Source organism: Stegodyphus dumicola, chromosome 6, assembly GCF_044657685.1.
Source record: "Stegodyphus dumicola isolate Sdum_Otavi_A_Nest chromosome 6, ASM4465768v1".
NCBI lineage: Eukaryota > Metazoa > Arthropoda > Arachnida > Araneae > Eresidae > Stegodyphus > Stegodyphus dumicola.
The window spans coordinates 205,382,084-205,408,268 of NC_140773.1; the positions used below are offsets into that span (position 1 = coordinate 205,382,084).

The 26,185-nt window shown below is 32.0% G+C and overlaps 1 protein-coding gene and 1 long non-coding RNA gene across 2 annotated transcripts in view; one reads left to right on the forward strand and one right to left on the reverse strand.

The window, feature by feature from the left end:
- LOC146996951 (uncharacterized) overlaps positions 1-26,185 on the forward strand; it is a 311,932-nt gene that overhangs the window by 197,570 nt on the left and 88,177 nt on the right. The window lies entirely within an intron of this gene.
- On the reverse strand, positions 1,964-11,561 carry LOC118193696 (cuticle protein 10.9-like). Its single transcript, XM_035364822.2, has 3 exons — positions 11,451-11,561; positions 7,642-7,689; positions 1,964-2,769 (listed from the first exon to the last, which is right to left on the reverse strand). Exons 1-3 carry the CDS (start codon positions 11,454-11,456, stop codon positions 2,362-2,364), a joined length of 462 nt encoding a protein of 153 aa, XP_035220713.1. The 5' UTR covers positions 11,457-11,561; the 3' UTR covers positions 1,964-2,361.

Genomic DNA, 26,185 nt, shown 5'->3' on the forward strand with positions numbered 1-26,185 from the left:
AACAGACTTGTCCCTGTATTTTTATTTTTCCGGCAGAACATCCTTTCTCTCAAGCTTTTCTTTTTAGATTATACAGAAAAATAGAACAATTTCACATAATTTCACCAAAGTTGTGCGCAAAGTTCGTAACAATATTTAAAAACGTGATGTCAGAATGTTTTACAATAGTTGGACTCATCATTATCTGATAATCCTAATAACACTCAACTTCCTAAATCAAACATCGTCCTCTCATATGAGTGATTAGTGAAAATCTGTTCTTTGTCAAGGTGAAAAGATGGCAAACTATTAGGAAGAAAATTATGTACATTTTTTAGTTCAGTAGTAAGATGCATTAAAACTGTCGTGTGATGTTAGAAAAATCGAAGAACTGTGACCGTATCACAAAATACTTATTCAGTGCATTCGAAGAAAAATTAGCCGGCCAATAGCTGGATTGTGAGAAATTCTTCGGCAACACAATGTAACACTTCGGCAGACTATGTAACATAAACACTGCAGTTCTAACAATGAAGTCTTACTTTGAACTCTCAAAATTTCTGAAGAAAAACGAATGTGAACCTGCTTATCTAAAAGTATACAATAATGTAAAGCTGCCAAAACTCTTCAAATAGGTAGATAAAAATGAAAAAAAAAAATATTTGACGGTACCTGACTATTCGGTGAAAACCCAAATTTTTAAAATGCAGTTTTGAAATCTGTAAAATCTGAGCTGTTCTCTCTCAGTAGAAATATAAAATAATGAATGAGGAGATGAAAAGCGAAACGCACACGTTTTGCGTGTCAGTACAACAGTAACTTAAACGAAAGGCTAAATAGAACTGATGGAAATTAGCCTTTCACAGATTAGGCCAGAAGAGGAAAAAATTTTGGAAATCCCTTTTTTTAAAGAAAAATGTTTCATATTGTAAACAATTTAAAGCAATATATATTGCATCTGTTTTACGTAATAAAAATAGCTAATTGTTGATTGAATACATAAGTTTAATTTGGTATACTTAATTAATTACGGCAAAGCACATGAAGCCTATCCACCTAAGGGAACGAATGCCTTCGTGGAGAACTTTCTAAGGGAAACTGACTCGTAAGCACATTACACATGGGAAAACAACGAAAACGCCCATGCAACCAAGCCGTTTGCCGTTGAGCCCTGGATCGAACTATCAGTGTTCAGAGACTTTACCGCTTGGCCTTTCGTGGGCTGAATATATAAGTCAGACGGGAACTTGTTTACTGAATTAAATCGAATTCAAATACAGATACCTGTAGTCAGCTTATGGAACACAAACGCTTTAGCATTTTCAAGAACATTTGCGAATAGACATGCATTTTAAAAGTATTTCCATGTCAAGAGGTGGTTGAATGAGATGAAGAGAAATATGGAAAAGCCGGAAGTTTAAATGTTACATGTTTAATCGAATATTGATTTTTGAAAAAGATCCGGAGTTTAACAGATGCGATGCTTAACTTGGAGAATTTTTTAAAATACATATTTGATAATTATGTTTTCAATTTTTGTCTACTCATTTTCTTCGATTAAAAAATGGCAAAAATATGTTAGATTTATGCATTAGTGTATTAGATTAGGCACAAGTGTACAGATTCGCTAGTAATTACACAAATGTATTAGTACTAGACCAGTTTCTTATTTTCTATCTTGAGTTAAAAGCCCAAGCCGAGGCTTACTACAAGCCCAAGAAGGGCCATCTGTTCATCTGTTTTGTGTTGGAATAAAGGGTACCCTTCCTTGGACTTGCCCTTTGCTTGCAAAAATCTGCGATAAATCGCTACACAGTTCTTCAATATTCCAGCCCTCAAGAACTTCAATATTCTAGCTCTCAAGGACAAATTATCTAGGATATTACAACGTCACTATTTTAGATGCGTGTAATTATACTTATGAAGTCTGTACAAGCATTTTAAAATTTAAATATTGATAAGTAATAAGTCACTGCAAAAGTAATTATTGAAGCACATAATAAACTTTATTACAAATATCTGAAAGTACTATTTATATGCAGCACAATTTTTTAGTCAATTTGTATGCAATAAATACGATATGTTTAAGTGTTGCCAATATTATATCCCAGACACTACATATAAATTCCAGTTGTATTTTAAAAGTCCATTTACGAACATATATGAGACCACCAGCATTGTTAAAGCATGCTACATTTCTTTTTGATACAAATATTACAATTCTTAAACTTTAAATTATACATATTGAAGTAGCTGATATCATATTATACATTTATATAAAGTTTATGAATTGAATATTGAATTATTGAATGCGCTTTGTGGGAATTTCATGACATCCAGAGTAAGTTCCTAATCTTTTATTCGTGAGTTTAGTTCAGTTTTCTAGCTTCGTCCAGCGGCTCTGGGATCAGTGCTGGGAACATAGACATATCGCACATTTCCTTGTCGGCCATCAGCAGAAGGGACGACTCTGGGAGCCACAGGTCTAGCTACTGGTTCAGCACTGTATCTAATGATAGGACCCTTGGCTTCAGGGGAAGTGGATTCGAAAATCACACCGGCTGGGCTACTGTTATCTGTTCCTGGTTCATTAGTGCGAACGATGGCTCGAAATCCATCAGGTCCTGCAGTGTATTCTACGACTCGATTACGGCCATCAACATCGGTGAGAGTGTACGAGCCTTGGACATTGCCAGCACCATCACCTGTTTCTTGATGACCACTTGTGCCTTCTTCACCTTCAGCCAAGTAATTGAAAGAGTATGGTACTGGGTTGTATTGGATAGGAGGCTTAAGGTAAAAAGAACAAATAATACACGTTACTATACTTCTTAATTTATTGAAACTGCAGTACTGGATAATATAACTAAAAATAGACCACTAAAATGGAAAATGATAGCAAAAAGCCCTATGCAACGAGTATAGAGAAAATGTGCCGCATAACTTCATGATATGCAAGTAACAACAAGTAAAGAATATCATGTTTCATTAAATTCATTATTTTATATCTTACGTTTATTATTATAAATAAATGTATTATTGTGCCTATGAAAACTTATCTTAATTTACGTGTCTTGTCTTACCTTTCTGTTTTCTTTGATTATCTGGTCATAGGGTAAGAAGTAAAAAATCTTATTAAAAGACCACATTATTTTTAGAGTTAGGCAACATATTTTTTTCCTAGTAACTCGACTTTTAAATTGCATAGTCACGTGAAAATAGTTATTCACAATAAATAACTAGAATTTCAAGAATGGCATCTTATTCAAGAATGGCTATCTGTAGATGGGTCCATAATTTTGTTACTTAAAAAACATTGCAATCCGAAAACTTCAGATTGCAATCTAATGAATTGAAAAAGAATTTTCCTGTAAACATTTGAGCATATTTTACGTTTACTATTATAAATAAATGATGTAAAACAATATGAAATTTTGATGATAATTTTGATAAAATTTTGATGATAAATAAATGATGTAAAACATCCTTACATCATATTTCTGTGATGTACAACATCATGAAAATAAAACATTGATGATTTTTATTAGTTATACGACATATTATGACATTCGAAACAATTTTTATAAATTACAAAAAAGCTGCAAACGTTCAAAAAAGTCATCATTTGGGTTATAGTAACTTAAATATATTTAATTTACATCAATTAAATATATTATTAAAATTCTAAAATAAAATATTAAATTTATGAAAAATGCTTTTATCTATTTAAATTCTTCAGTTATCAGTATTCTTCAGACTATCAGTTAATTAGCAACAGATTGCTTAAATTCGAAACTGAAATTCCAGAATCGGGCTATGCGCTAGGATGTGTGGAATATAAACTAAAAATTTTGTATTTCACACAATTAGAACACTTGCTAAGGTTATTCTATATTCTCTACGTCTGTCAGTTTTGGAAGCATGCTCAGATTACAGGCTTAATTTTTTCAGAGCATGAATATGTTTAATAAGAACAACGCATCACCTTCAAATGTGTTAAAAAAACTAATTGTTTTTCATTAATACATTCAGAAACGTAATAACGCTGTTTCTGCTACCACTTTCCTAATTTTATTAGTAAGAAGTACCTAAATGTCTCACAATTTATAGGTAAATATTTGTTTCTTTTATGAATTTCAGTTACAATGATGCATTTGGTATTTCGCTTTAAAGATTTGATGCACTATTTCTTTTTACATATATCTGACATGGACGCACCTGTAATGTTGCCTTTCTTGAATGTTCTATATTATTAATTTGGCACCATTCTACACACCTAACAGCACTTAACCAATTAGAGCATTGAATTTAACTGTACTAAGCAATCTATGGATCTGTGAATCTTGTATTCTATACATGAATCATCTGATCGATCAAAGGATTGATTTTAGACTAATGCAGATATTTCTTTAACCATATTATTGGTTTTTATATTAGAAATTCATTGTAAATACTGCTGCAAAATGAGTTCAAAGCGTCTTCGTGCTTTTAATATTATGGTACTTGCTGAACATAAAGAATAGCTTAATTCTTCCCATTAAATAATGTGATGACTTTCTAAGCGTTTAAAAAGCCTAGAAATTTAATGTTAATCATAAAACAGTTTTTGTACCTCTGATGCCAAATCCAGAAAAGAAGCTAAAAGTTTTTTTTAGCCAGTTAACTGTGGCGCTCTCGTTTAAGAGTGCGCACCGTTTTCTGTCGCCAGAATCGAGCCTTGACGAGTATATTAGTCAATCACAAAGTAAGTTGCGCTGGTAAGATATTGGATGAAAAAGATGGGTTTATTTTATAAAATTGAAAATTTTATTACTGATATTTTCTTATTTGGTTACCATAAGCATATCTTACATACATATTAAACTAAAAACGCAATAAATTTAATTAAATATTATACATATAAAAGTAAAAATTTAAATTCCTGCTGTGGAGTGATTTTCAACGAAACAGGGTACGATACACAATGGGACTTTGCAAATCGAACACCAGTAACGCGATTCTTTCTTGATCTTACGTTTGTAGCAATGCGAACACCTTCGCTAGGGTTTTTTTTTTTTTTTTTTTCGATGTTCCGGGTATATAATCCGGAACATGATTCCCGCCTAATTGGCTTATATTAGCTCTAAATGGCCGAGTTTGTGTCGATTTATTTCTTTCAATCGGATACGTCGCAAAAGTGTCTTCAATAAATTTGAGCAAAACGTTGATACGCGGTAGTATTCCATTATTTTTTTATATAATATGAATGCATTCAGGCACATAATGTCTCAGAAATTGAGAAATATCTTTTTGTTATACTTTTTCATCGTTTTCTTGCTGTAGAGTACGCTATGATAATTCCATCGCTCGTATCCACTCCACCCATTTTTTTATTATAATCAATCACTAGCTCCGGTTTCTTTGTTATTATTTTTCTTTTCTCTGTTTCTATTACATTGTCATTATGTAAAGTACTTACTAAATAAACCTCCCTTTTATCTTTCCATTTCATTAACATAATATACACATGACGAGTAGGCTCGTTAGTACACAAAATCGTGTCGCTCCTCCATAACGAGTATACTCGTCAATCATAGTTAACTGGTTAATTAATTGAAGATGATACACAGTCTTCAGTTAACAGAAATATACATATTGTATTTAATACAACTGCTGATAAATTATTCATGGAAGAGAGGAATATTTTCAAAGTTGAATTTTAGACGATAATAATGCATTAAATTAAATTACCTCATTGTGTACCTCTAACTGTGCATTCAATCTATTACGAACCCACACGCACGCAGCATTATAATACATACATACATACGCGTCTATATATATATATATGTGTGTGTGTGTGTATGCATACGTATTTATCTATCTATATATATATATATATGTAGCTATCGCTCTCTTTCTCTCTCTCTCTCTTTATATATATATATATATCTGTAAGATATAATAAAATACGATGGCTATGCTAAGAAATGATAGGTAACCTAAAAATTGACTATTCTAAATTTTATGTTCTCCACCTAAGGTCATCCTTTGTCCCAAATCCGAGATCGTTCTCAATTACATAATGCTGCTTGAAAAATGGAACTAAAAGCCTAAAATGAACCAATCACGGTTTAGCTATATATATGCACCTACGTAGTGTAAATACTGCTTCGCGAGCAATTACTTCATTCCTTTCCTAACTTATGCCTTGCAAATTTCTTTGTGCAGCTATATTTATTAACCAAAGATAATGTCTTACTTTTTCTTATTTTTGTAACATGTGTACATAAAAAGTATTGAATTTAACTACGTAACATGTCTACCAAAGAAACGATTTGATATGTGTAAAAATAAAAATGGTGATTCTTCAATCTCAGTTTTGTTAGCTGCATCATCACGCCTTCACCCTCAGTCATTATGACTACCGGAATTTAAAAATGTCGGTTTACTTCTACGCTTTAAAATATTATATATATATATAAGTGACAAGTGACGGAGAACACGGGCACCATCTCTCTGCGGTAATAGTTAATTGGTATGGCACTCTTCCCGCTTTGGTCTTCAATTTAAAATGTTGGTTTTCTGCGCTTTAAAATATCACATATATAGAAATGAAAAGTGACTTAGAACACGGGCACCATCTCTCGGCCGTAATGTTTAATTGGTATGGTGCTCCTTTCGCTTTGGTCTTTAATTTAAAAGTGTCGGTTTACCTCTACGCATTACAATATCACATAAGTAACAAGTGGAGGAGAACACGGGCACCATATCTCTACCGTAACAGTTAATTGGTATGGCTCCGCTTCCGCTTCGGTCTTTAACTCCCGTTCTTCGAATTGACTTAAGGGTTCTCCTGAGCTTTGCGAACAAGAAGTCCGGGCTGGCCACATGACACTTAGCCGAGTTTTATTTCCTCATCCGACTAGTGGGAATTTTTTGAAAAATAAAATATGCATATGGCGCTTGACTTACATGTTCACAGGGAAATTTAGTACACAATACTGTTATACAATCAATAATTCCTGTTAATTAACAATTAATCTACGATTTAAATTTTAGTGCTGTGCAATTAATTGGTATGATGTAGAAAGACATATGTGTATAAATCATATTTCAGGAAAATTTAAAAAATTATGTTTCCAAGAATAAATGTTGAATTGGCACAGATGCAGCAACGATTAATTTCATTTAAATACTTCAATTTTAATTAATTTTTCTGATTATGTCTTTAAGATACAAACAAATAAAACACAGTAATAAAATAAACTGAATAATAACATAATTACCATGAATTAATCTATGACCAATCCTTATTGAATAATAAAATTTATGCCGTCATAAATAATAAAATTCCAAAGAATTGCAAAAACCAAAATAAATCCAATATTTTTTTTTTATTATTAAAACAAATATTTATTCAGCAAAGTCTTCTCTTAACTAAATTAAACTTATTAGCAATTTTTCTAACTTCCCGTCGGACAAAAATAGAAGCATTTTGTTCTAACTTATTAATTAACTATTAATTAATTATTAATATATGAAACTAAAATAAAGCAAAATATTTGGTTTGCTACAGAAAAAGGCATCGATAATTCTCATTTGTAATATAAAATATATATCAGAGATTCATCCGGTGTGCAGTAAAATTTAGCTGACAAAGAAAAGATGTTAGATACTTACGGCTTGAGCAGAAACAATTGCCAGGATGGCTGCTGCGACAATCAAGAACTGAAAAAAACAAAATTAAAAAGCCTAAGTTAAAAAGCTAATTAAGAAGTTAAAAAGTTAATTTAAGAAGGTTAATCTTAATAAATTAAATAGCTTATTAAGAAAACCATATTTTGTGTTATATTAGTAATTTCAGTTCTCAGTCATGATATGCATTTATGTATTTTAAATCCATATGCTTAAATGTTTTTTCTAAATGTACCCATTTTATAAAAACCTTGCATCTCTTTGAAAAACTGATCATTACACTTTTCATTACATTATGGAGTTATTGTGTTAGATGACAGAGCACAGAATATAAATTTAAGCATAGCAAGATAAAATAAATTAACTATTGCTTCATGCACAATTACTTTATATTATTTTCGTTTCTAGCAGTCCGTGTCCAGGTTATGGACGGTCTCACAAATAATTATGAGTTGATCAGGGAATTTATTTTCTGCTGACCGAAAGCCTTAAGCACTAAGGGTGACAATGTAATTTTGTCCAGCTCTATTGTAATTTTGATGCAGAAGATTCCTTTTCTCACATCCCTACCTAACCACCACTAACTCCTTAAAAGGTTTTTGGATCAAAGAATTTAAGGGCATTCGATCTACGCAACATCGCATCACAAATGCCCATCTTTGACGCGGGACTTGAGTCGGAGGACTAGCCAGCTTCTATAATCACTATACCGATCGAAGCCACCTTCGTATGAAGTTCTTTCTGGTGAGCAGAGATAGTTTAGTGTGTTACAAAGAACTTATAATAATTCCGTGTATTAAACTTGAATACACCTTTGTATATGCAGAATAATAAACATATGTTATGTTCTATTGTCAAGGAATTTACTTTGGTGAATACGATAAGAAACAGATCAATCCTATTAACCTGCGTATGATAGAAAATGCAACAAATATTAAGTACTATTCTATTAAAATAGTAAAGAATTTACTATCAATGAGAATATCAATTTTAACCAATTAATTAAGAATTTACTATCGAAGAGAATACAAATTAATTAGTAGGATTTTTTTTAACACAAAACCAAATTTGAGGCGTTATTCTAACTTTCAGACGCAAAATATTTATCAGTGAAACCTCAATGTTCATCGAAGAATAACATCAAATATTTTTGGAATAAAACTGTACCATATTTTATTTCTGAAAGAAAAATTGTGAGAAATTCTTCCATTATCACAAACAATTCACCACTATTTTATCTGAACTCAAATACGCCTTTTTATTTTAAGTTTAAAAAATAATACATCTTAGGTGATTATTCCGTAATCTCATGTACTTTCACACAACAAATAAGAAAATAGATATCGAATACTTACCAATTCCAGAAAACTTTAAGTCATTTTCGATCAAATTTACTCGGCAGTACATAGTGCACGATAGTATCTGATACGTCTACTTGTCCACAGAACAGGAAATGTGCGTATTCCGACTCTCTAATATTCCATCAAATCATTACTGTTTGGAACCACAGCTGATTCGTTATGCATAATGTTTATGAACTAGATTTCATAATCATGTCAGTCCTTTTAGGCCAGACATATTTATGCGTTCTGTAAGTTATCATATCATGCAAAATGATGTTGGTACACGCTTTTATTAACTTGAGAACAGAAATTATGATGATACTAGTTAGATTTTTGTTCTTCCAAGATTTTTTATCTGACAAATTAATCCAATAAGAATGAAAATTCAAAAGCAGGTATCACACTAAAATGTTATCTTATGGATAACCCCATATCTATTAATAAATATATCTGGAACAGTTTTGAAATTTGTTATAGTTCTTAAATCTTGAAGATCATCTTTGTAGGGTAGAATTATCAAAGTCAATAAAACGTTCGTCATGTCATGATTACACAATATCTGCTTGTTATAGTCTACTTCTATCGAAAATTTTGCTAAATTTGCTCATATTGTTTGCTATAAAGCGGAGTATAATCAATTCCATTTAATTTTATAATATAGTTAAGACATTATTTCTTATTTATATAAATTTTTATATTATTTAGGAGAAAAACTAAACTTTTTATCATATACTTAATGAAATAAATTTGATTTTAATTTAGAATAGATATCAATTTATTTTACTATTTAATCATGTCTATTCAAAGCCTTTCGATTTTTTATTAAAAAAAATTTTCAGTATGTTTCTGTTTATATTATGATGTTAGTAACGGCATAATTTCTGTTGTGTTTTGCAGTAGTTAAAAGAAATATCGACGTAGGTGTTGATAAAAGATAACTCAATTTACAAACAGAGGATCTAAATTTAGATATCGAACAGAAATGTGAAAGTTTTATCAGTGCCTAAATATTGTCCTAATAACAGTTGTTATTGTCTAATTTAATTTATCGTAAGAACAGTTTTTATTGTCTAATTTAATTTGCATAATATATAAAATATGCAAAATATGTGTAAAAATATTTTTACTCATATTGTACACGTTATTTGTATAATATGTGTTAGAAAGCTCCAAAAACATTAATTAAGCTTTGCGTTATCAGGAGAAAAAATTTCCAGTACAAAAATGATTATGTCATTAGAGAAGGCATAATTTTTTTTTTGCTTTGTCTTAGCAGAAAATTACTAATAATCACAAGACTTTAACGAAGACCAGATTTTCGATCACTCTGGTGACTGACGTGCCTAAGCTGTAATTGCTTAGAAGAAAATTATTAGTAATCATCAAATTTTAACGAAAACTAAATTTATATTTCGATTTCGATCACGCTGGTGATTATGCCCCTAATCCTTAATTTTTGAGCAGATAATATTAACCATCAAATTTTAACGAAGACTAAATTTATATGCGACTGATGTACCTAAGCCCTAACTGCTTAACAGCAAATTATTAGTAATAATCAAATTTTAACGAAGACTAAATTTAAATGCCGATTTTCGATCACGCTGGTGATTGATGTCCCTAAGCCCTAACTGCTTAGCAGCAAATTATTAGTAATAATCAAATTTTAACGAAAACTAAAATTATATACGGATTTTCGATCACGCTGGTGACTGATGACCCTAAGCCCCAATTGCATAGCATCAAGTTATTAGTAATCATCAAGTTTTAACGGAGGCTAAATTTACGTGGGGATTTTTGATCACGTTGTTAATTGATGGCCTTAAGTTCCTTACTCATTCTAAGTATAATGCAAGTAGAACACGGTATGCAAGTACAGTCCGACTAAGCTAGCCTGGGTGCTTACAGTACTTTCAAGTGCCTTCAATGCTTATTTCCCTCAACTTTAGAACGGAAATCTAATGCTGTGGCCTCCTACAACCCGAATTCCCAATCATGGGCCATGTAAACCTAGGCAGAAGCAAAACTGCTGAATAGTAACCAAACGTTATTTACGAAGAAATATTTGTACAAATTCCTGACACTTCCAGTATTGAATCAGACTTACATCCAATGCAGGATTTACGTATAAGCTACAAGCTATAGCTTAGGGCCCCAACTTTCTTGGATCCCCCCCCAAAAAAACCCTCTAGGTATCCGAAAATCATACTTGGTACTGACATACAATATCTGGACTTATAAAGGGCCCGATATATCAAATAGCTTATGGCCTTATCAAGTCTAAATCCGGCCCTGCTTATATCATTAAGGATGCGGCAATGTTTCAAACACAATTTCTGTACAAATAAGTCGGATAGAATATTCTCTTATATACGCTAATATGTAGGCATTATTATTTATGCTAATAACTAAGCACAAAACACTTAACGAAAAATTTTAAACTGAACTTACCTTCATGATGTATGTAGAAAAGACAGAGAGGACTGTTGTTAGAGAACAGCTTTCCACTAGGTTGCGCTGGAGCAAAGTAAAATTCCCAGGACAGTGCTTTGTATTTATATGTAGTGAATTTTGCTGATCTTTCGCAGTGAGCTGTTAAAAAATAGCCTAATCTTTGATTAATTTAACACTACAGGAAGCGACACCGGTCAAAGGTCACGTCGTTAATTCCAGGAGTACATATGACCTCGATGAAGTAGAATTTATCGATGCCTGAAAATGACGGTTTTATGGAAGAACTTTTATAAATGATTTTCATTAAGTATGCAAGGGGAAAGAATGGTAATGCCAAAGGAATTATACCCTATCAAATTCATTTTTTATTTATTCACCGCTGATATTTAAATGCTGCTAAAGATTTACATGTTCTGCTAGAATAATGTAGGTAAGAAAGTAATTAGAATATACGAAACATAGTTGTAGAGAGAGTTCTGCGCCTCGCCAGGTCACGTTCATCTTGTTATACGAACGAATTTATTGTGACATCTACATCATAACTAATAAACTTGACAGATATGTCGGCTCTTATTGTGGAAGGAATAGCAGAATTAGTATTCAATAAGCTTTTTAATTATTCAGCGCATCATGTTGTAATTTTTGTCACAAGTACAAAGGGATTTGCATTTTCACATCTTAAGTCAAATCTGAGATTTAACCTGATTCGTAGAAGAAAAGGAGGATACTGTGTTACAATTACTGTTAAATTGTACAATACAATAAATTTTGCAATTAAGCATGCATGTCTCTCTAAGATATGATAAACGTAATTTTTTTATTTATTACAGAATGATTTACCACAAAAGCGATATAAACTGCTTTCGTACAAACCTAGAACGTACGCATTTGTTACCGTGTAACCATTACTGTCAGCCATAACAAATGTTTCAAAATTTTATTTATTTATTTAGAACATGTTAAAAACCTGCAAAATGAAATTTTAATTCCATTAGGTCGCATTTTACCATCCTTTATGGTACTTTACGAAATTACATTTAAACAAGATATTTTTTCATGCAAATATGTTACACACTAATTGTGTTTGAAATTTTATTAGTCCAAACGGGCAATTTTTCAAGAAGGACTATTAATTTCGTTTTGGCATTTTGCGTTGATTCACTGCAAGCGTTGTTTCAATTTTCAAATTATTGCCACCAAATAGTATCGCCCTGCATTACATTTAAAGAAATTAAATAATCAAGAATCTACGTAAATGTATCTATGTTTCTCGCTTAAAACAACCTAAAGCTATCAAATTGTGAGTAACGTAATCCTCCTGCGAATATGGGCATCCGGAAGCCCTAATTTGGAATTTGTTTTATTACCTATTTTATATTTTATAGGACTTTAATGAATTTTTCATTATCAAACTCAATGATTTCAAAGCGAGTAGTGGCAATACTGTACGAAAAAAAGAACATTTTTATCTTCAGCGCGCGAGACTGTCTATCAGAAATTCGAAAGACATATTGTTTTTAAATATTTTATGATATTGTTGTTAAACTGAATTTTATATGGTTTAAGTGCGAAGAATATGATATTTAATAATAAATAAAAGAAACACACAAAACCCTAAAAAAAAAACCTTTGGGCATAATATAAAATCTGAATGCTTTCAAATGTTTTTTTAATGTAACTTAGCTGCTCCAGAAATCTGTATTATTTGATTCTATATTATTTATTTCCAGAAATATGTTTGGTAGAGTAAAAAATAGCATAAACGCAAATAGTGTCACTATTACTAAAATATTCAAACGAAAAACAAAGATGGTTAAGTTCCATTCTTTAACAGAGGAATTGCATTTAACTTCGATTGTACAGAAATATCACAGTACAGGATAATGTATTTAAGAAAATTATTATTCCAAAGGGGCTTTGTCTCTAAAGGTCTGTTGTTTTCGTTTTCGATTTTGCGTTGGTTCACTATAAATGTCAGTTTTACTTTTCAAACTGTTGCCACCAAATGTCAGAGTCCTGTATTATATTTGAAGAAATTAAGTAATAAAAAATCTGCATAAACGTATGTATGTTTTTCGCTTTGTGATAAAACAACAGTACCTAGAGCCATCCAGTTTTTAATAACGTAATCCTACTGCGAATATGCGCTACTCGAAGACCAAATTTGAAATTTGGAATTTGGTTTATTATCGATTTCATATTTTGTAAAACTTTAATGAACTTTTGATTAACAAACTCAAGGATTTCAATGCGAGCAATGACAACGTTGTACAGCAAAAACATCTTTATCTCCAGCGCGCGAGTCTGTGTATTGGAAATTCTAAAGATATGCTCATTTTAAAACTATTTTGCGCTATTGCTGTTGAACTGAATTTTATGGTTTAAGTGCGAAGAACGTGATATTTAATAAATAAATGTAACACACAAAATGGTAAAAAAACGCCACTTTGGACGTAATTTAAAATCTGAAACCTTTCAGATTTTATTTTTAAATCTTTTTTTTTTTTTTTTTTCCCCGATTTTATAGTACCATTACATACGATGCTTCGTTGGAATAAACCCGCAGTCCCACGTTATATTTGATAAGACTAGCTTTTTTCTTTGTTCCATATTATTTTCCTCCTCGACAAACTCACGAAATTTGACCTGAAGCATAAAAATTCTGATTCATAATTACCTAAATACAGATTTATTACCTTTATTTGATTTTTAATGCCGATTTTATAAACACGAAACTTATCCTCGTATATGGATTTCTTAAACAATGTAATTTGTAATGCTCTGTGCTTACCTCGAAAAATCACTCAATCCATAATTTGAAAAGTAAGATATACACTACTGATATACTGCCAATTTATTCCTCAATGAGTAAATGAACTGTGAACTAATAATAAGATTATTTTAATAACAAAGGGATAAAAGTTTATCATACCAGCTTATTATCATACTGTTATGAGTCCCAAAAATGAGTCAACGCAATTCTGCTTGTGCGTAAAATATTTCTCAGCCTTTCTTATGCAAGGATCATGAAGACATCTGCAAACAAGTGAAGGTGAAAGCACGAAACGGATACGTAGAAGGAAGGATCGGAATGATCGGGAGAAAGCATAAAAAATTTGATTTACGAATTTTCGTAAAACAGACACGGCAATGAGCGGTCCATTAATGCTATAAATGTCTGTAGCGGTAACCGTAAAAATTGTAGAAAATGGTTTTTATAGCAAGAGAGTTCAGTCAGTAAGAAAAAAATGAGAAAATATTGCTTGCAAACTATGTACTGCAGTATGATTTATGTACAGCAGGAACATGGTTGTCAAAATAAAGAGTCTAAATTTTCTACAAATTACTATATTGAGTTACTGTGCTGAAAACATTTATAAGGCAGACGAAGCAGGTATATAGTATCAATAATCGCTCCAACACGCATATTTATTTAAAAACGAAAACTCAAAAAGGATGTAAAAATCGGCGATCGTGTAGCCCTTTTACGCTCTATTAATATATATAGTAAAATATCTAACGTGGACACCACATGACTTCTTTAGATACCCTACTAAATTATACGCATTTTTACTGCATTCCATTTAAATTTATTTCCTGGAATTTCATTAGTGATATATTTATTATTGAATTAATACAGTTATCACTTCGCGCCAAGGCAAAAATACATAAAACTCAAAATATTTTCATTCAAAATTGAAGAAAACGTAAAACACCAAATACAGTTAAAACAATTTAAAAAAATTTACAATTAAAATTACCTGTTTCTACCCAAAAACAAGCAATTCGGCCGGCGGCCAAAAAGGCAGATTTTTCAGTGCACAAAACTGAAAATACGCTTTTGGTCAAACTCAGCAAAAATATGCTGAAATTGACTTAATTCATTATTCTGCTACGTTTCAAATTTAAACAAATATAGCTGCTAAGTTAGGCTTAGCCGCACTTAATTCAATCCTTTTTAAAGAAAAGAATGGAAGTTTAATTGAGTTCACTGAGCTGAGTAACAGAATGGGTATATGCATATATATATATATATATATATATTTGGTGTGGCCGATTGCAACCAAAAAGGGAGGAGCACAACTACATTTTACAGCAGTGGTATTTGCAAATTTTAGGCTACTCGTTTCTGAGTTAGAGATACATACATACATACGTACGTACAAACGTCACAAAATATCTCTTCTGAATTCTATTAAAATCCATTTTGCAATCCGTTTTGGGAAAAAGAGTCCCTGTCCTTAGGTACAGAATCAAGCAAACACATCCTTAAATTGCATTCGATAGCAGTCAGAATGGACATTTTCGTTGAAATATTATACCCAAAATGTTTCTCGCGATTACAATACTGCTTTTGCTTTGTATAAGGAAGTAAAAATAAGAGGCCAATGAATAAAAAACAAAATTCTGACAAAATTGTTTCATATAACGTAGATGTTTTTGTTAACCATAATTAGACTGTGCACATTTACTAGCAAATACTCCGGACATAATTCAACCATGTTATACAAGGAACTTTATGAAAGTGCTGAAAGAATACTATTGCTGAGAGATGAAAGTTAAGGCTCCGTAATAGCACATATGATATTGATATAAGTGCAAATGAATTATCAAGGAAAACTAGCCTACAACATTAATGATAAAAGAAGTCATCTACCAATCACTTTCTGAAACAAATCCATCACAAAATATGATAAACTTTGATAAACTTCCTGAAGAAGATGATGTCCAAATCGGTAAATTTCTCAGAAATCTCGAGATGAGTAAAGCTAAAAAAAACCTAATGACTCTACAGTGACGCTTTAAATAAAAAGTGGTGGACGATAATTCATCACCACCAGGATTTGGTGACTGGGTTAAAGGGCGACTAATCCTCAGTCCCTTGTTAAAGAGCGACTAACCTTCAGTCGCCCTTTAACAGGGGGATTATACAAGGTATTTTCTCCCTCCTTTCTGCATGTCTTTGTGATGTAATTAGAAGCATAATTGACGCGCATTCTAGAGGTCCAGGATTCGAGTTCCGGTAAGGGCATTTTTCATTTTTTACGTCTCGTGCTTCAAGAAACCTAATGACTCTACAATTTTAAGTATTTAAACAGTTCATAAACGTGCTTTTGTATAACAATTGCAGGCAATCCACTATTAATGTTTTTTCCCCATTTAAAATGCTGTGGAAGTAAATATTTATGTTTCTAGTTATATTTATATTTAGTTAGTTAAATTCCACTGATATTTAGAAGGATATTTTTTCTTATTGTTTCAAGTTATCAAAACAGCCATGGACAGACAAGGTCACATCAAGCTGCCCCTACTCTACCATATTATTATTATTATAACCATAAATGTGTTGATAACTAAGGATCCGGGTAGTATATACCCAACTTACAGATGTTATGAAAAGTTACTCGTTTATAATCCAGGTTTTATTTATTTGTAAAGAAAATTTTGTTATTTCTCTCTCTGTGTTTGACATTTTCGAATAATATGGACAACAAATAACTAATGCTATATTTATTGGATAAAATATAGCTAACAGCTAGCGTCGGATATACTTATATGTGAGTTTTAGTGATTTACCAATAAAGGCAATAAAATTTTAAATTCTAAGGTGTGTCCTCTTACCAGATTATTAAAACCTGAGTGCATATACAGTAAAAAAAGGGGGGAACCTCATCTACAAGTATATTTACGCTGTTGGCATAAGAAACGTTGTGCATAAGAAATTTCCGTAAACGTAGCAAACAGCTCACTTAGTATTAAAGTGCAGCCACCAGAGAGATAGAGAGATAATCATATTCTACGTGACAGAACTATTTTCGAACGCAAATTTACTTTCACTTTATGCCATTTTTAGACTCCATAATGACATTCAAGAAGATCTAAGCCCTCTGACTAGGAAACACAAACATGCAGGAATGTTATCCTACGGCTAACTTTTCAGTTGCTGAATCGTGATGCGGGTCAACAATGATAAACAAAATGAAAACTTCCAGGAACTAATGGCTTGTTACCTGCAGGAAGAAACCATGTTTATACCTGAACCTTCACGTCCACCTTATATATACGTATGCAGAAATTAAGAGAGATAAGAGTATTCTGCAATGGGCATTTCAACGACACTTCTATAACACCAATACTGCAACTGAACTACTGCATACAGGAGGCCCTTGCTTCATGATGTGATTGCTCCTAACTTGATGTGTTTCCTTTTAAAAGCATTATTCAGTCGCTGAATACTTTGAAATTCGCCTAAAGCATGCAGAAGGATACTTAAGCAGATGCTTCTTATGATGCCTTCTAGTTCTTCTGTGACATGAAGAGTTGTATTACTCTCTTCAGATCTACTAACAGCTTTGGAGATCACTTTTCTATAGCAGAGGTTGTAAATCTTGGTTATGTGTAGAACTTGCGATTCTTCGCTGTATTTTCAGTTTTACGTTATGGGACTCTCGACTTGTAATACTTATACTACCAGCAATCTTTTGAAGGTTATTGACTTTATGTAAGAGCTTAGATTTTCCTCTGATTTCCTTTTTACTTCCTTCTACGAAGTAAAAAGGAAGTATAGTAATCGCGAAAATTTTCAGGCAGCATATTTCAATGAAAATATACATTTTGACCATTTTCGAATGCAAGTTAACGATGTTTTTGCATGACATTTGTACGTACGGTCAGAATAAAGCAGAATAATCTTTTCCTCCAAAACAATTATAAAACTGCTTTAAAATGAATTCCGAAGAGAATCTTTCGTGGCGTATGTACATACGTATCTCGCATAACTCAAAAACAAATAGCCTCAGAACGTTGAAATTTTGTATATAAGACTGCTATAACATGTAGATGTGCACATCGTATTTTGGTTGCAATCGGCCGCGTCAAACGTATGTAAATATATTTATATATATATCCACTCTGTTTCCTGATTCAGTGATCTCAATTTTTTTACTCTTATATGTTTGTAAATTGTGCATTTTTTGCTTTAAAAATGAATGAATTATGTTGTTCTTATCTTCCGGTTAAGGTTTTTATGTTTTTAGTAAATCTGCAAGCAATATTTGTACAATTATCAACAATTTAAAAGCTGTTTAAGTGCAGTTAAGTCTAATTTTTAAATAATATAGCGGACATATTTGTTTACATTTGAAACAGCAGAATAGTAGATTTTTGCCAATCTAGAGAGACTAAGCTTAGCAACAACAAAGATAACGCCTCTTATTATTACTGCAATTTAAATCATGCTTAATCCATTCTGAAATTTATTCGAGAAAATAAGTGTTTAAGATTTACTTCGTAATTTTTAATATAGATATTTAAAGATTTATGCATTTTTGCCTTGGCGGCAAGTGAGAATTAATTAAATGAGAAATAGTGAATCGTCTGTGGAAACGATTAGATAATTCTTCAAATGATATAAATTTTGTACATTCTGAGTTATCATATGAACGAAATATAAAGCTGTTAATTGAACCTAGCGCCAGAGTGTCGCTATGGTAAACAAATATAGTGAACTTTAAAGAGTGCATTTTTTCTATTGTGGTTTATGCGGCCTCGACGGAGTAGATTTAATTCAACCAAATAAGTTTAAATGAAATGCAAGAACAAATGCGTATAATTTAATATTCCGTACAAGGAAGCCATGTAGTGTACACATCAAATTTTTATTTTATTTATTTTTATTTATTTATTTATTTATTTATTTTTAGTCCAAAGGAGCTCTGTCCCTCAGGAACTATTGTTTTGCGTTCACTCTAAATGTCTGTTTCACTTTTCAAACTGTTGCCACCAAATGTTATCGCCCTGTATTAAAATTGAAGAAATTAAATAATGAAGAATCTGCATAAAAGTATGTATGTTTCTCGCATTGTGATAAAACAACGGTACGTAGAGCCATCCAGTTTTGAATGACGTAATCCTATTGCAAATATGCGCAACTGGAAGCCCAAATTTAAAATTTGGAATTTGGTTTATTATAGATTTCATATTTTGTAAAACCTTAACGAAGGTTTGATTAACAAATTCAAGGATTTCAAAACGAGCAATGGTAACGTTGTACAGCAAAAACATTTTTATCTCCAACGCACGAGTGTGTGTATTGGAAATTCTAAAGATATGCTCATTTTAAAACTATTTTGCGATATTGTTGTTGAACGAAATTTTTATGTTTTAAATGCGAAGAACGTGATATTTAATAAATAAACGTAAGACACAATGTGGCAAAAAAGCGACTTAATTTAAAATCTGAAACCTTTCAGATTTTATTTTTAAATCTTTTTTTTTTTTTTTTTTTTTTTTTTTTTTAGAGTACCATTACATGTGATGCTTTCTTGGAATAAACCCGCAGTCACGTTATCTTTGATAAGACTTGATTCCATTTTAATTTTCTCCTCGCCAAACTCACGAAATTTGACCTGAAGCATAAAAATTCTAATTCATAATTACTTAAATACTGATTTGTTACTTTTATTTGATTTTTAACGTTGATTTTATGAACACGAAATATATCCTCGTATATGGATTTCTTAAACAATGTAATTTGTAATGCTCTGTGCTTACCTCGAAAATCACGCAATCCCTAATTTCAAAAGTAAGATATACACTGACGCTTTATCGCCAATTTATTCCTCAATGAATAAATCAACAGTGAACTAATAATAAGATTATTTTAATGAAAACTGTGACAGAACGTCGAAATAGCGGACTTTGATAATAATGCTATTAATTATGAGAAGTATAAAGATAAAAAACAAAAGGAATATTCGATTCGTTTGCGTGAAATATCACAGAGAAAGCCGCCCTAGCGGTTTAGTGCTTAGCGTCCGTGACTGCCATGCCGAAGGTCTCAGGATCGAATCCCAGACAAGGCATAGATGTTTGTAATGTATAGTGTCCGTGCGGCGAGCCTAAAGCTCCCTCGAGAGGTTTCTGGTACGCAGAGACGGGTGGAAGATCCTCTGTCCTTACCCCCGGGGTACTCTCCATCAAATCTGGGGCTAAATCATATTGTCACCTGTAAGGTACTCAGGGCTGTTGCCAACGACAGGCGTAAACTTGAGCTACTTGCCACGGCGAATTCCGTGGGCTTGGGCTGACTATAGGTCAGATAAGAGGGATCATAGCTTCATGTTTATTGATGAACGTATACTAATTCATAAGCCAAACAACAAAAATCAGCGTTACATTTTCAAATTTTCACAGGACTAGTTTCGATGGTTTTACCGAACCCCCATCCTCAGCTGCAAAAGCGCAAATTAACGAGATAGGATATAATGATTAGATAAGATAAGAAAGCCTGGACAGAAAATAAGCTAGTGGCGCCATCTGTTGATGAAACCAGAGCTAAAACATAATTTCTTTAAAGACCGAAGGCAAAGATGGATTGGAATTAGGATCGTTAACTAGAACAGAAAGATTTTTTTGAATGTGAAATGCTTCTAGAAAATCCAGTTCACCAATGGAGGATGTTTTTTGAATAATTTTGGCAGCAGAAAAATTGAAAATGTGATTTTCGGGCCAACAATGTTGGGCAACAGAAGACTTCTGTGTTTCCTTTTTTCTAACATATGCCTCATGTTCCTTGACGCGAAATTTTAAGGCTCTGTTAGTTTGGCCAATGTAAATTAAACCACACTGGCAAAGAATCCTGTAAATACCCCAGGAATTCATATCCGGAATGGGGTCCTTGAGTATGGAACCTGGAATTTTATTGATGCGAGAATAAAGGAGTCGAAAGTTAAATTTCTGCAAAATATGTGCAACTTTATAGCTGATTGATGGAAAGAAGGTAATGACAACAGAAATTTTATAATCTCCTAAAACAAGAGTGTGCCTTTTAGTGTGTTGAGATGAGAATTTTTTTAAATATTGATTAATAATGTTGGGTGAAAAGCCTCTGTCAATAGCTATTGCTATTAAATAATTTAGTTCTTCATCAAGGGATAGTTTGGAGGAGCAAACGTGAAGAGCACGGAAAACATAGGAATAAAATGAAGCTAACTTTTGTTTAGTCGGATGACATGATTTAAAGCATGGTGGAAGGTAAACCGTTGAAGGTTTACGGTAAACCGTAGTACTGAAGTTGTATTTGTTACGTGTGACCAGAATGTCGAGAAACGGAAGAGAATTGCAAGTCTCAAGTTCAAAAGTGAACTGAATAGTAGGATCAATAGAATTCATTGTTGAAAGAACTTTATTTAAATCATCTCTATTACCTTCAAACAGGGTAAAAGTATCGTCTACGTAGCAGAACCATACCGAGAAGTTTAAAGTATCAAACAATTTTGATTCATAATAATGCATGTAGATATCAACCAGGGTGGAACTGGGGGATGCTTTCCATGACTAATCCCTCAGTTTGATTCTAATATTTATCTTGGAAAACAAAATGTGTTTGTTTCAAACAGAGTTAAGTGAGAGAAATTAGCTCATCAATTTCGATGCAAGGGAAATGAAATTCGCGAAGTCAATTCTTCTCGAATTTCCTTTCTCTGGGGACGTGGGAGGGACTAGGAATGTTTGAGGGACGTTTGTTGCGGAGTTCTTATGTGAGTGAAAACGTCTGTTAAAATTTTGAATATACTAAATAGTGAATGGAAAATATTTAATTTCTGGCTAATTGTCGTGTCGGAACGAGGAAGAAAATTAGAAAAGGAAAAAAGTAATTTTCGCTGTCAACGAGCTATTTGACAGACAAAAGATTATGAAATAGGCTCATCTTTTTTTAGTAACAGTATAAGAAAAGTCTGAACACAATTAGCTTTTTACATTCTATACAATTTTGTAATTACACTATGTACAAATACAACTGCGTATATGATTACTGTTTATACATAAAGGTAGTGTAACAATTAATATCTAACTACGATCCTAGTCCCTCCCACGATCAACAATGAATTCTATTGATCCTGTTGTTCAGTTCCCTTTTCAACTTGAGACTTGCAATTCTCTTCCGTTTCTCGACATTCTGATCCCATATCCATATATCCAACTTCAGTACTACGGTTTACCGTAAACCTTCATCGGTTTGCCTTCCACCACACTTTAAATCATGTCATCCGACTAAACAAAAGTTAGCTTCATTTTATTCCTATGTTTTCCGTGCTCTTCAAGTTTGCTCCTCCAAACTAGCCCTTGATGAAGAACTAAATTATTTAAAAGCAATAGCTATTGACAGAGGCTTTGCACCCAACATTATTAATCAATATTTAAAAAATTCTCATCTCAACACACTAAAAGGCATACTCTTGTTTTAGGAGATTATAAAAATTCTGTTGTCATTACCTTCTTTCCATCAATTAGCTATAAAGTTGCACATATTTTGTAGAAATGTAACTTTCGGGTCGTTTATTCTCCCGTCAATAAAATTCCAGGTTCCATACTCAAGGACCCCATTCCGGATATGAATTCCTGGGGTATTTACAGGATTCCTTGCCAGTGTGGTTTAATTTACATTGGCCAAACTAAAAGAGCCTGAAAATTTCGCGTCAAAGAACATGAGGCATATGTTAGAAAAAAGGAAACACAGAAGTCTTCTGTTGCCCACATTGTTGGTCCGAAAATCCCACTTTCAATTTTTCTGCTGCCAAAATTATTCAATAAACATCTTCCATTGGAAAACTGGACTTTCTAGAGGCATTTCAAATTCAAAAAAAATCTTTCTGCTTTAATTAACGATCCCAATTCCAATCCATCTTTGCCTTCGGCCTTTAAAGAAATTGTTTTAGTTCTGGTTTCATCAACAGATGGCGCCACTAGCTTATTTTCTGTCCAGGCTTTCTTATCTTATATAATCATTATATCCTATCTCGTTCATTTGCGCTTTTGCAGCTGAGGATGGTAGTTCGGTAAAACCATCGAAACAAGTCCTGTGAAAATTTGAAAATGTAACGCTGATTTTTGTTGTTGGACTTCTGAATTAGTATTTGTTCGGCGTGTTATTGTGTCTTAATTGATGAACGTATATCCAGATTTTAGGATTTTTATTTCATGTTCGGTTTTGTAAACATAGTTTTCTCTTATGATATTTAAGCAACTAATACTAAATTCTAAAAATATTACAAAATGATTCAGACCTGAACGAGTTATTTCTTTGTATCACGACTTTTTCTGAGTTTAAATTCAATAAAGCTTAAAATGAAATACAAATATTTTTTTGTAGATTTAACATATTCTGCAGGAATCAAGCAAATGCTACTTAGAAACTAAAAGTTGGTTATGGCTTCTATCCCATTTTTAAATGGAAAATGTTTACGTCAATTGCTTCAAATTCAAATGATTTTTTTTTTTTTTTTCTCTAACAAGAGAATAATATTTAATAGAAATCAAAGCTGATGTTAGACGTGCCTCTTTCAAGCATAAATGCAGTTAATGATTATTATATGTAGTAATCTATAAAAATAATACCCTTACAGAAATTATGATTTAAGTTGAGAGTAGATGAAATTATGTATACCAAGACTCGTTTGTTGAAACTGGTTAATAATAATGGAATCTAATTATTTATAATTTTACAGTGAAATATAGTTTCATTTTTTATTTGCTTCTTTTCATATATGTTTTTCTTATTATTTAATTTGGAGTAATTAATTGAGATTTTGGTTCAAGAGTTTTAATGGTAAGATTAAACAACGCATTGATATATAAATTATTTGAATTTCGAATAGTATACATATGTAACAAATTTTGCATAAGGTATGTTAAATACAGACATAACCCAGTACTTTTGTAATATAGCTTCGCTGCACACACACACACACACACACACAAAAAAAAAAAAAAAAAAAAATTCTTGTGGACACCACAACATGATTTTCTTCTACGGCTTATTAAATATTCTTTTTAGAACAACAATAAACTGGTTAGATATTAATTGTTACACAAACTTTATGTATAAACTATAATTATATGCGCAGTTATATTTGTACATAGTGTAATTACAAAATTGTATATAATGTAAAAAGCTAATTGTTTTCAGACTCTCCTTATGCTGTTACTAAAAAAATGAGCCTATTTCATAATCTTTCGTCTGTCAAATAGCTCGTTGACAGTGAAAATTACTTTTTTCCCTTTTCTAACTTTCTTCCTCGTTCCGACGCGACAATTAGCCAGAAATTAATTAATTTCCATTCACTATTTAGTATATTCAAAATTTTAACAGACGTTTTCACTCACATAAGAACTCCGCAACAAACGTCCCTCAAACATTCCTAGTCCCTCCCACGTCCCATAAATAGCTTCTCAAAAGTTTCACCGCCTGTAATAATTCAAAATATTCCCGCTACTGATAACCGAATTTCGGACACACACCCCTTCTGAGTAAGACACAGATGAAAACACATTACCGACATCCCACTAGAAAGAACGTAAGTTAATTAATGCCTTTTCTGGCTTTTTATATCTTTATGTACATTTCATAATTTTACTTTCTTATTATACATATTTCAATTTTTCAATTTTTATTTGATTTGTTTTTGCAAAGATAGTATTCTTAAGTTTCTTAATTTTCTCATTTTTACTCAATAATTTTGAGTTCTATTTCACAATTCCAATTAAGATTACAACTGTTTATTTTTATAAAAATAGTCTTGAATTAACATGCATAAAAGCGAAGGTGTCGGGGGACATTTACTCAAGAATTTTTTAAATTTTACTACATAAATTGCTTTTCACTCAAAATTTATAAAGAATCTTGTATTAGCGAAAATGCTTCATTCAGAATGAGTTCTGTGATACTCTACTTTGGTTATAAATCCCATCACTTCACGGAACTACAATTTTGGCTTGACTTAATTTGCCAGTTTGGCATCATCGTTCTTACTTGAGTAAAAGACGAAACATCTTCGCATTCATTAATTATTGTTCATTGAACGGGAGTTGGTTTGTTCCTCTTGAAAAGTCAAATAACTTCGATCAATAGCGATAATTATTTGTTTTCAATTTTTAATTTCTTTTTCAAAGTTTGAAATTTAGTTATTCATGATTTAAATTCAAGTCCCCGTTAAAACGATTTTTTCATAATTGACATTCAAGTTACTTTAAAACACAATTTTCGGAATTAAACTTCCTACATATGGGTTCCTTCTTTTTTGATACTTCTACTAAATTTATATTAGGAGATAATATATTCAATATTTCTTTAGTAAATAAATTATTATTATCTTACTTTGCAGCTATTGCGCAAGTATTAGAAAAACTTGTTTTCGAACTAAGTGAATGTTAGATCTCATATATATATATATACACATATGTATATATATATATATATATATATATATATACATATGTATGTAAAATAAAAAAAAATACGATGGCTTTGCTCTTTGCGAACCAGCAACCTTTAATTAATTTTCTGCAATTCAGGATCGTCCCCTAACCCAGTACCTGCTAGAACATTCACGCCTATTACATAACCTCCTCATATAAATGCTGCGTCAGTAGATAAAAAATGCGGGTTCACCGACACGCGGTGTGCGGTGTGGGCGTGGCCAATGACGTCACACAGAAGGCGGGGCCAAAGGGAACGTCATCACACTAGGAGGCGTGGTCACGAGTAGAGTTGAGGTGTTTTTAGATTGCTGATTGAGTTGTAGACCTCCTGCTTTTCATTAAAAGTTAGTTTTTTTTTAAAATTGACAACGGGGTCATGGCGTCCTCTAGGGATGAAAAATGAAAATAATCTGTTTAGGAATTGCTCATGGCGTCCTCTACGGACGAAAAAAGAAAATAATTTATTTTAG

Excerpts from the sequence above, each read along its gene's own strand:
- LOC118193696 (XM_035364822.2), bottom strand. Across the intron at positions 2,770-7,641 it reads CAATTGTTTCTGCTCAAGCC|CCTCCTATCCAATACAACCC; the intron begins GTAAGTATCTAA and ends TTTTACCTTAAG.